Source organism: Pimephales promelas, chromosome 14, assembly GCF_988280905.1.
Source record: "Pimephales promelas chromosome 14, fPimPro1.hap1.1, whole genome shotgun sequence".
Classification (NCBI taxonomy): domain Eukaryota; kingdom Metazoa; phylum Chordata; class Actinopteri; order Cypriniformes; family Leuciscidae; genus Pimephales; species Pimephales promelas.
In genome coordinates this window covers 249,420-262,464 of record NC_142782.1, presented here as the reverse complement: position 1 = coordinate 262,464, position 13,045 = coordinate 249,420, and the positions used below count along the sequence as shown (strand labels likewise).

At 41.1% G+C, this 13,045-nt stretch overlaps 1 protein-coding gene across 3 annotated transcripts in view; it reads right to left on the bottom strand.

Annotated features, from left to right (window-relative positions):
* The window catches only part of ift122 (intraflagellar transport 122 homolog (Chlamydomonas)), a 43,846-nt gene extending 31,074 nt beyond the window's left edge, over positions 1-12,772 (bottom strand). The window contains exons 1-5 of one of the 3 annotated variants that reach the window (XM_039674579.2): positions 12,609-12,772; positions 12,244-12,310; positions 6,419-6,503; positions 5,881-5,959; positions 5,615-5,691 (exon numbers count right to left, since the gene is read on the bottom strand). In XM_039674579.2, coding sequence (XP_039530513.1) covers positions 5,615-5,691; positions 5,881-5,959; positions 6,419-6,503; positions 12,244-12,310; positions 12,609-12,667 — 367 coding nt within the window. In that variant the 5' untranslated portion in view covers positions 12,668-12,772. The remainder of the gene's footprint in view (positions 1-5,614; positions 5,692-5,880; positions 5,960-6,418; positions 6,504-12,243; positions 12,311-12,608) is intronic. The other 2 variants (XM_039674578.2, XM_039674577.2) reach the window with 2 other exon arrangements.
* Positions 12,773-13,045: the final 273 nt, after the last annotated feature.

The window sequence follows — 13,045 nt, the reverse complement described above, 5'->3', positions numbered from 1 at the left end:
TGCCAGCCCAGAATAAACAGTTCTCTTTCGAGCTTGAACGAACAATAGCACACACAATTATGCCAAAATGTGAGAGTTGTGAGTTGTGCTATGAGGCGCGTGTGAGATCCGCGTCTCGGCAACGGGTGCTCTTAAAGGGCCAGCAGCGAATAAAGCGTTCTTTCAGTAAAGTTAAAAGAACAAAGGGAAATTAGAAAATTACTCACTGATCTTGAGTAAAGAACTTTTGTAGCTTTAATAAGGATTATTATATATATAATTTATGATTCAGGCAGCGCAGACTGTTTGATAACTTTATTCAATTTCTGTACCTGTTAAGACAGGAAGGGCACAGGTAAATATGTTTTTTATTATGGGTTTATGTGGGGATTGTTTGAAGTTCACTTAATTTAAAAGCTGTTATATATTTTTTTTAAGCCTAATAATTTTTTAAAAAGTTGATGGCTTTCAATTGATGGAATCACTGTAATGTTGGTTTGGTTGATGGTTTATTGATCATTATAGGTGTTATCAATCATTTATTGTTGTTGTTGTTGTTTTTAGTTTGAGTTGAGAAATAAACATTAATCTGTGTGTGCATTTTACTTTAGAACCAAGCAAGTTGGACTCATGAAACCATTTTATTATATCGGAGTCGCAAATCGCAATTGCAATATTGGCTCAATAATGGCAATATAACATTTTCCCAAATCGTGCAGCCCTACTAAGCATAGATTATAGATACCATCCCTTCGCTATGTTCTTTTCAATGTGAAGCGTTGCGTGCTGTGACTTGGTGTTGCTTCAAGTGCATCATTCTGCACACGGGATGCGCATGATTGCTTATAATACTTTGGGGAGACAAGGGGGCGTGGCCTAAGGGAATATCACTCGTGATGTTAAGTGATGTTACCCCGCCATCGCTGATACAACCTTTAGCAGTTATGTTTTTGCTTCTTGAGAGAGAGAGAAAGTGTGTGTGTGTGTGTGTGTGAGCAGTGGCGGTTCTAGGCGGGGGCCTGGGGGGGCCAGTGCCCCTGCGACAACAAGCTTGGACCCCCTTGTGGCCCCCCTAAATGTGGAGTCAGTGTGAAATATTTTTTTTATAGTGTGTCACGCATTGAGCATGACAGTCACTCGTTTCAGTCTTTTGTCTCACACTCCCGTCACACATTGTATTTCTCATGCGGAAAAACTATTAATAATATATTTAATATACGCAATTTCTCTGGCCGCGCCGCTCTCACGTGAGAATCAAGCGCGTCTCGCCTGGAGTTCAGCAGTCGACCCTGCTACGCATCAGCCAATCAAAAAAAGAGAAGTGCTACTTAATAGCCAATCAGAAAAGGGCACTATTGTATCTGGGTAAAATTTAACGCAACAACCAATGAAAAAAAGCATATCCTGGAATTGTTCATATGATTCTGTTACAACATCTTCCGAAAGTTTCTTCACCCGTCCCACAGATGAAACTAATCACTGGAGCTCCGAACATCACTTGGAGCACGGAGTAAGTCATGATCTCCTGTTTTAATGTTACAACAAATTCACAACTTGTTTGACAAAAACTATGACAACTTGACTGATGTAAGATGAATCTTTCCCGTAGCGTAAGCTAGCTTACGCAATGCTCGTTCCCTCATCTAGAGAGAACCGAGGTTACGTTAGGTAATCGATTCGTTTCCCATTTAATTAGTATCAGTCTGTAACTTAGACAACAGTTTTACAGCCTGTTCACTGACAACACCTGCTCAGAACAAGTAGTCTAGGCCTAGTCATCTTATTACACGAATCACGATGACTGACATATTTTCACATTATAAACATCTCTCTCTCCAAATAGGCTTAATAATTTTATTAGCACTAGATAAATTAAAGTGTATTGCATAGTCGATATTATAGGTCACTTTTAAAATCATGTCATATTTTATAATTATATCCTGGCCAAGGATGCATTAATTATTGCTTCTGTCTTTCAAAGATGTCAGGAAAAAAACAATTATAAAAAAGCTCATTCACCCTGAGAGGAAAGCCCCCTAAAAAGGCCAGTTTAGAGGATAATTTGCTGATCTTTTTGCAAAAAAAAAAAAAAAACCCACAAAAATCGTAGATTAATTTGTAAAAATTATATATATATATATATATATATATATATATATATATATATATATATATATATACATACTGTATATTCAATGTAAAAAAATAAAATGGAAATTCAAATACAGACTGATATATGTAATGCAAATGTAAAAATATAATGCAAATGCAAATTGTTGGATAATTATAAACATGGTATTTTGCTTATTTATGCATTCAGTGCAGTGCAGAAAATGATAAGGTCTAAATGTAACTGGCCCCTCTAACAGTACAACTGGCCCCAGCTTGGCCCCCCCAGTTGAAATGGTCTAGAACCGCCACTGTGTGTGTGTGTGTGAGAGAGAGAGAGAGAGAGAGAGAGAGAGAGAGAGAGAGAGAGAGAGAGAGAGAGAGAGAGAGAGAGAGAGAGAGAGAGGAGAAATGTAACAAAGTTTAATATTGTTTGTAAACTGTGTTTGAGAGAGAGGAAGGTGTTCAGAGAGTCTGTAGGATGTTAAGCTGTTATTTGTTTTATGGACTCAATGTTGAAAATTTAAAACATTTCAAACACACTGTTGGCAGAAGTGAAAAATAAATAATTTTATGAAGTTACAATTTTGTTTGATTCCATGGTGTATTTTACTGAACATGAGTATTTACAATGCAAATTATTGTAATTTACTGGCAAATACTTATCTTGTCTTTTCATTTTATTAAGATCAGATTCTGCATGTAAAATTAAAATAATAAGGTGACTTGACTTGCACTTGACTTAACCTACTACAAGACTTGACTTGACTTGACATAGCCTGTGACTTGACTTGACTTGCCCCCCCCCCCCCCTTTTAAATGTATAGTTTGCTTTAAATAAAAGTAAGATAAATTGGTAAACTACAAATTGGTAATTGAAGCTGAATGAATTTAAAATTAATGTGCTATATTTCAATACATTTGCTTTCCTTAATATTGTAAAACACTAACCTCATTTATATGTGTGTGTGTGTGTGTGTTTGTATGTATATATATTTTGCAAAGCCCTCACTGATGCAAGCTCTTCTGCACACTTCTCTTCGACAGTCAATGCGGAGGTTAAGTTTTTGCACGTCGTGCAGAATAACCCTCTTTATATATATATATATATATATATATATATATATATACTTAAAAAAGCGGGGGTTAAGTTTTTGCACGTCGTGCAGAATAACACTAAAGGCACCATATATATACTTAAAAGTGGGGTTGTTAGTTTTATCTACAGTTACAAAAATCGCTATATACATTGTACTCCTCAAGCCGTACAACTTTCTAATACATAGTCATTAGCTCGGACCAAGAGGAAGTCAGATATTTTGGTCTGAATATGGTGAGCCTCTCTCTGAGCCTACGTCCCTGTATGGCAAGCCCTTTTAACATTTAAAAGCTAAGTTTGCCTGTCCGGAATTAACATTGTAGATATCAACAAAGTCTTTCTGTCTAGTCGTTACACTTTGGATAGTTTGTATTATCATTTAAGATATCTGTAACATAATTGTGACTAGTCGAAATGACAGAGTATGGCAAGCCGTTTTAACATTTAATCATGAAAGGGCCAAAGCCTTCGGCACCGCCACCCGGGTGCCTTTAGGTAACTAAAGGAACCGGGGTTGCGGTGCCTCCGGCTTGGGCCCGCCATCGCTGCTCGCAGCTATATTTAAAATTGATTTATTTTTTATTCTGAAGCAATATTCTCATCAGTGTTCAATCAGCTTTGATATTTAAAAAGGCATATTGTAATATCTGCACCTTTAAGGGCATCCCCTCCCCTAATATTATTAAATGCCCTATAGTGTCTTATTATTCTAAATAATAGAATTTATTGATCAAATTTAGGAATTTAAAATGAAAGATGAAGCATACTGTTACCCTAAGTAGGGCTGATCAAATTAAGTCATTTACACTGAAAAATTACAATTTCATAAAAATAATGTTATGAAATTGATTTAAATGTGCAAAAAAGAAATATTGGAAAGAATTATACTAGGCTACTTATAAACATAACACTAAACTGCCAATAGGTGGCGGCAGGCGGCCGTATAAATGAGTGAGTTATTGATTCATTAATTCAAACGATTCGTTCAAATGGTTGATTCATTCAAGAATGAGACCGATGTTTATGAATGGGTCATTGAATCTTTGACTCAACCGATTCGTTCAAAATGCTGAATCATTCAGTAATGAAAACAGGATGAGTTCCTGTGAGATGCGTCGTGGTTCTGCTGTGACTTTTCTTTGGAACTATTTTCGCTGCTGAAATGGAACAAAAACACCCAATATTGCTTATAAACAGTAAGTGACTTAATCTTAACTGTTTATTGAACTGTTGTAGGAAATCAATGTCACTTTTTCAATCGTGATGGTATTCAGGAAAAATAATTGAGGCTGCTTAATATGTTAAAATATAAAAACTCCACATTTAGATTTTTTATAGGCAGTATGTTGTTAACTGTGTGTGTGTGTGTGTGTGTGTGTGCTCGTGTGTAGATTTCTCTGCGCGAGAGTCAACAGCGCAACCATCAGTAATACAGTAGGCCTACATTTATTATGCACAATCGATCGCAACTTGCAATAAATGTAATAAAATCAGAATCATTCTCTCGGTTTAGTGATTCCCTAGTTATTTTTTGTTTGTTATTGATGTTCTAATCAGTCTACTTGTCCGTTGGGGCGAGTAAAATTCTCTTTTACTTGTCCTTCAAAAATCCATTTGTCCCGGACAAGCGGACAAGTTAGACGGGCTCTAGAGATACGAACCGCGGCAGGTTAGAGTGTTTTGGATTGCATAAAATAATAAAAGAAACGAACAAATACATGGCGAAAGAAGTGGTAGACAGCAGAAGATGGGATTGGGATCATGATTGGAATTTTTGGGATGATTTTTAATAAAACTAGGCGGATGGAGGTATTAGTATGTGGTGTGTGCATGCCTATGAATGCATGTGTGCGAATATGAATAAAAGTATCATAAATGACAAAAAAAGACTTGTATAATATGTATTATAGTTCAGTTTGACGAACGATATCTGCCTCGTTTGTTAATAGCATTGCTGGAGGACAAGATTCATCTTGCATCGCGTGTTATAAAAAGACGGAGCTGTACAAAAACGTAAATTTATAGTTCGCCTCAAAGTTTTTTATTTGTGTGTTTATTTAATTTTTATTATTTCTTCCCCAAGCTCATAAAATAAATTTGGGTCGCACATAAATTGACAGGGTCGGTCGGAAACCGGAAACAAACAATTTTTTTTTTTTACGCCTCAGTAGAACAGTCACGTGTAAACCACGACAGTCGGAACCAACTGGCCAAATGCGATTGAAATTATAAGGGGTGATTTAAACCTTTTCTAACCCGTTTGATAGGAAACGAGGGGGGACTGAAGGGATCCGGGACCCCATTAAAAGTAAAACATAAGACGTGAACTGATTAATAATCATTTAAGACACCTGTTGTATAGAGATCTTCACCTGCCCTGCATTATTTCTTGCTTCAATTGTAATTGTGTCACAAACACACACTCACCGAAGTCTCCCGAGGAGCACGAGGCCAGCTGGTGTGTGACGGGGTTGTACGACACACACTGGATCGAGTCATTGTGACTGAGAGAAAAAACACAAATACACACGAATCACTAAAGCTGTGAACCCCCGTCTATTCTGATGGATCTGAGCATGGCAAGATGGGACACGATGGCCCGTACTGAATCAAAGCTCAATGACATTAGAATTATTCGCCAGTCTCATTTCAAACAATACTTGAAATAAAAGCTTTAAAACAGCAGTTCTCACGTGTATTTGAGGATGCCCTCCAGTTTTGAGGTCCAGATGATGATGCTTTTATCTGCTGAACCGGATGCAAAGCGTTTCCCTGACCGAGAGAAGACGAAACACATGTACTTAAACCCGAGTAACCACACACATCATTAATCACGCCGTAACCACACACATCATTAATCACACCGTAACCACACACATCATTAATCACGCCGTAACCACACACATCATTAATCACGCCGTAACCACACACATCATTAATCACACCGTAACCACACACATCATTAATCACGCCGTAACCACACACATCATTAATCACGCCGTAACCACACACATCATTAATCACGCCGTAACCACACACATCATTAATCACGCCGTAACCACACACATCATTAATCACGCCGTAACCACACGCATCATTAATCACGCCGTAACCACACACATCATTAATCACGCCGTAACCACACACATCATTAATCACGCCGTAACCACACACATCATTAATCACGCCGTAACCACACACATCATTAATCACGTCTTGTGTCATAATCACCATCTTTAGCGTAAGCCACACAGTAGACGGTGTCTTTGTGTCCCTTCAGCGGCTGTATGAGCGTCCCGTCGGCTGTGTCGTACACCTGCACACACACACACACACACACAGTTACACCGGCACACACCTGCACACACACACACACACACACACACACACACACACTGTTACACCAGCACACAAATCACACACTGTTACACTGGCACACAACACACACACACTGTTACACCTACACACAACACACACAAACACTGTTACACCTACACACACAAACACTGTTACACCTACACACAACACACAAACACTGTTACACCTACACACAACACACAGACACTGTTACACTGGCACACAAAGCAGACACTGTACACTGTTACGCTCCTACACTGTTACGCTCCTACACTGTTACGCTCCTACACTGTTACGCTCCTACACTGTTACGCTCCTACGCTGTTACGCTCCTACGCTGTTACACTCCTACACTGTTACACTCCTACACTGTTACACTCCTACACTGTTACACTCCTACACTGTTACACTCCTACACTGTTACGCTCCTACGCTGTTACACTCCTACACTGTTACGCTCCTACGCTGTTACACTCCTACACTGTTACGCTCCTACACTGTTACGCTCTTACACGGTTACGCTCCTACACTGTTACGCTCCTACACTGTTACACTCCTACACTGTTACGCTCCTACGCTGTTACGCTCCTACACTGTTACACTCCTACACTGTTACACTCCTACACTGTTACACTCCTACACTGTTACGCTCCTACACTGTTACACTCCTACACTGTTACGCTCCTACACTGTTACGCTCCTACGCTGTTACGCTCCTACACTGTTACGCTCCTACGCTGTTACGCTCCTACACTGTTACACTCCTACACTGTTACACTCCTACACTGTTACACTCCTACACTGTTACGCTCCTACACTGTTACACTCCTACACTGTTACGCTCCTACACTGTTACGCTCCTACACTGTTACGCTCCTACGCTGTTACGCTCCTACACTGTTACACTCCTACACTGTTACACTTCTACACTGTTACGCTCCTACACTGTTACGCTCCTACACTGTTACACTCCTACACTGTTACACTTCTACACTGTTACGCTCCTACGCTGTTACGCTCCTACGCTGTTACACTCCTACACTGTTACGCTCCTACACTGTTACGCTCCTACGCTGTTACACTCCTACACTGTTACACTCCTACACTGTTACACTCCTACACTGTTACACTCCTACACTGTTACACTCCTACACTGTTACGCTCCTACACTGTTACACTCCTACACTGTTACACTCCTACACTGTTACACTCCTACACTGTTACACTCCTACACTGTTACGCTCCTACGCTGTTACGCTCCTACACTGTTACACTCCTACACTGTTACGCTCCTACGCTGTTACACTCCTACACTGTTACGCTCCTACGCTGTTACACTCCTACACTGTTACGCTCCTACGCTGTTACGCTCCTACACTGTTACGCTCCTACGCTGTTACACTCCTACACTGTTACGCTCCTACACTGTTACACTCCTACACTGTTACGCTCCTACACTGTTACACTCCTACACTGTTACACTCCTACACTGTTACACTCCTACACTGTTACACTCCTACACTGTTACGCTCCTACACTGTTACACTCCTACACTGTTACACTCCTACACTGTTACACTCCTACGCTGTTACGCTCCTACGCTGTTACACTCCTACACTGTTACGCTCCTACGCTGTTACACTCCTACACTGTTACGCTCCTACGCTGTTACGCTCCTACACTGTTACGCTCCTACGCTGTTACGCTCCTACGTTGTTGCGCTCCTACACTGTTACACTCCTACACTGTTACACTCCTACACTGTTACGCTCCTACACTGTTACGCTCCTACACTGTTACACTCCTACACTGTTACACTCCTACGCTGTTACGCTCCTACACTGTTACGCTCCTACGCTGTTACGCTCCTACACTGTTACACTCCTACACTGTTACGCTCCTACACTGTTACGCTCCTACACTGTTACACTGTTACGCTCCTACGCTGTTACACTCCTACACTGTTACGCTCTTACACTGTTACGCTCCTACACTGTTACACTCCTACACTGTTACGCTCCTACGCTGTTACGCTCCTACACTGTTACGCTCCTACGCTGTTACGCTCCTACGCTGTTACGCTCCTACACTGTTACGCTCCTACACTGTTACGCTCCTACACTGTTACGCTCCTACGCTGTTACGCTCTTACACGGTTACGCTCCTACGCTGTTACGCTCCTACGCTGTTACGCTCCTACGCTGTTACGCTCCTACACTGTTACGCTCCTACACTGTTACGCTCCTACACTGTTACGCTCCTACGCTGTTACGCTCCTACGCTGTTACACTCCTACACTGTTACGCTCCTACGCTGTTACGCTCCTACACTGTTACGCTCCTACACTGTTACGCTCCTACACTGTTACACTCCTACTAGGGTTGTGCCGATAGACGATAGTATCGTGTATCGACGATAGTCTGACATATCGCCGATGGCAGATGCCTTTGACGATATCAATACGATAATTGGCTCGTTTTACCATAATGTATTAAATTATTATTATTAGGCCTATTATTATTATTATAAAGCTAGTATTGTTATTAAATGAATATTAGGAACTACAATCAATTTGCCTTGCCTAAATTTACAACGACATCACCTCATAACAATTGCATCAGCACACTAATGAGGACTCCTCTAAGAGAATGTTTTTAAAACAGACTAAAAAACATCCCACATCAAAATTTAATTGCAAGGTGATCCATTCACAAATTATCAAGTGTGCTCGTTTTAACAGAAGCAAAATTCAATTTCCTACAGATCCAAGATGAAAACGGCATCGTTGTTCGTCAGTATTTGTTTCCGTAACACATTAACAAAACGTTTAATGACACTAACACTAAAAACAATACAATTACTAAATAGTATTAATAATAATATCACTAAAATAGTATTATAGTTACCGTTATCATCGTCGTCTCTGAGGGAACGCGGCGTTAATGCAGATGCCGAAAGCAGTCCGTTTTTACTTTCACTTTCAGAGATTGAGCGCGTTTACATGCGACGACTTTCTTAACCTGATTATGTTGAATAAACTTGACAATGCATGTGGTCATGTAAACGTTTCCTTTATCTGAGTCAAGTCATAAGTATAAACCGATCGACTCAGCTAGACGTTTGGCCCTTGCTCTTGTTTCTCCCGGCATTTAAAACACATTAACCCGCGTACTTCGTGCTTACTGAAGTGCGCATGTGAAGTGCGCAAAGAGCGCACTGCTAGGGCTTTTTCTGACCCAAGAAATTATTAAAACGTGTTTTCATCTCGTGCAGAAATAGGCCCTAGTCAAAATGCTTCATGTAACGGCATGAGGATAGGCTAATGTGTCCGTAAATTTCCCGTTGACAAACAAAAGGATTAGGATCTCTTTTTTTTTTTTTACCTCACTATACCAGGAAATAACCTGATCCTATTAATAAACACTCCACCTTTGCTAGCAAAATAGAAAAAATATTCTCGTATATAAAACAAGCAAATTAATGAGTAGGCTAAATAATCAAGTTAATAATCAAATGTTAGCCCCGCCCCCTCACGATACTATCGTGTATCGCCGATCTCACAGGCTGACGATAGGACGATATGAAAATGGAGCATATCGCCCAACACTAACTCCTACACTGTTACGCTCCTACACTGTTACGCTCCTACGCTGTTACGCTCCTACGCTGTTACGCTCCTACGCTGTTACGCTCCTACGCTGTTACGCTCCTACGCTGTTACGCTCCTACACTGTTACGCTCCTACGCTGTTACGCTCCTACACTGTTACACTCCTACGCTGTTACACTCCTACACTGTTACACTCCTACACTGTTACGCTCCTACACTGTTACACTCCTACACTGTTACGCTCCTACGCTGTTACACTCCTACACTGTTACGCTCTTACACTGTTACGCTCCTACACTGTTACACTCCTACACTGTTACGCTCCTACGCTGTTACGCTCCTACACTGTTACGCTCCTACGCTGTTACGCTCCTACGCTGTTACGCTCCTACGCTGTTACGCTCCTACGCTGTTACGCTCCTACACTGTTACACTCCTACACTGTTACGCTCCTACGCTGTTACCCTCCTACGCTGTTACGCTCCTACGCTGTTACGCTCCTACACTGTTACGCTCCTACACTGTTACGCTCCTACACTGTTACGCTCCTACACTGTTACGCTCCTACGCTGTTACGCTCCTACACTGTTACGCTCCTACACTGTTACGCTCTTACACGGTTACGCTCCTACGCTGTTACGCTCCTACGCTGTTACGCTCCTACACTGTTACGCTCCTACACTGTTACGCTCCTACGCTGTTACGCTCCTACGCTGTTACGCTCCTACGCTGTTACGCTCCTACGCTGTTACGCCCCTACACTGTTACCCTCCTACACTGTTACGCTCCTACACTGTTACGCTCCTACACTGTTACGCTCCTACACTGTTACGCTCCTACACTGTTACGCTCCTACACTGTTACGCTCCTACACTGTTACGCTCCTACACTGTTACCCTCCTACACTGTTACGCTCCTACACTGTTACGCTCCTACACTGTTACCCTCCTACGCTGTTACGCTCCTACGCTGTTACGCTCCTACGCTGTTACGCTCCTACACTGTTACGCTCCTACACTGTTACGCTCCTACACTGTTACGCCCCTACACTGTTACGCTCCTACACTGTTACGCTCCTACACTGTTACGCTCCTACACTGTTACGCTCCTACACTGTTACGCTCCTACACTGTTACGCTCCTAAACTGTTACGCTCCTACACTGTTACACTTCTACACTGTTACGCTCCTGCACTGTTACGCTCCTACACTGTTACGCTCCTACACTGTTACACTCCTGCACTGTTACGCTCCTAAACTGTTACACTCCTACACTGTTACACTCCTACACTGTTACGCTCCTACACTGTTACGCTCTTACACGGTTACGCTCCTGCACTGTTACACTCCTGCACTGTTACACTCCTGCACTGTTACGCTCTTACACGGTTACGCTCCTACACTGTTACGCTCCTAAACTGTTACACTCCTACACTGTTACGCTCCTACACTGTTACACTCCTACACTGTTACGCTCCTACACTGTTACGCTCCTACACTGTTACACTCCTGCACTGTTACGCTCCTACACTGTTACACTCCTGCACTGTTACACTGCCGCTCAAGTCTGGAATCATTGCGATATTTAATTATGTCTAAAGCGAGATGCTCACCAGCTACATTTACTTGATCAAAAATAGACCAAAAATAATGAAATACTATTACAATGTAAAACAGCTCTTTTCTATGTATATAGCTAGTAAACTGTAATTAATTTCTGTGATCAAAGCTGAATTTTCAGCATCATTACTGCAGTCTTCAGTGTCACATGATTCTTTAGAAATCATTCTAATATGATGATTTGATGCTCAAGAAATGTGACTGATTATTATCAATGTTAAAAATCATGAGACATTTTATTCTTGATTCTTGAAGATGTTACAAACAAGTGTGTATTGTTTGTGCGTGCGTGCGTGTTTCCAAGAATAAAAGTGATGGATGCTTTTAGCATAGAAAATGTTGTATTTTTTTCTTTTTTTTCTGTTGGTCTTTGTTCTTTTATTTATTTATGTTTCTGGCTCTCCCGTGCGCATGCGCAGATGCTGCAGTCAGTCGCATCATTAGAACTGTGTGTTTGTAGAGATTCGTTACCAGAACTCGATTTCCAGCCGCTACTATGAGCTGAGATCCATCGGGTCTGAAGGCGAGATCATAAATACTGAAAGACAGACAGACAAACAAGTTAACTTAACAACACGATCGTGAGATTAAGATCAGATCAGCGAATGTGAAGAGCTCAGATTCCCATTGCAGATTAAATCGAAAGAGAAATATAACAATGCCCCAAATGATGTATGAGTAAAACTGCGATGTTATCGCCTGAAAAAAAAACAGTCAGAAATCACATATAACTCTCAAAGTGGTCATAGGTGCTTATATTGTTTACATAACAACGGTTGCTAGGCGCATCCATTCAGTTCTGCAGTTGGTGTTTAGAAAAGCAGTGAAACGCTCACCATTGTTCAACCTTATCCCGGTCGTGTACTTTATCTATCCATGTGGGAACAGCTCTCATTTCGGAAAAATGCCGGACTTTAGCATGAATTCAAAAGGAAGATGCGAAATAGATGCTGAGAGCGAGGAAAACTGAAGCTGAAAACAACAACATGGAGGAAAGATGAAGCATTTCAAAATAAAAGTCCTGTTATTTTAACGATGTTTTTTCTTTCTTTTCACCCACTTTTTTTGTCTGAGTGTATTTTTGTGTGTGAATGTGGGCGTTTTCACTAGTGCCAATGAGCAAATGCCTAACAATACCCTGTCAACCACATAGCAACATGCTAAACAGCAATCAGAATTAACAAGTGCATAGCAACGCTCACACAACTACACAACTGCGCAGCGCGTTCAAAATAAAGGTCCTGCTTTCAGAACATACATGAATCCTATTGTT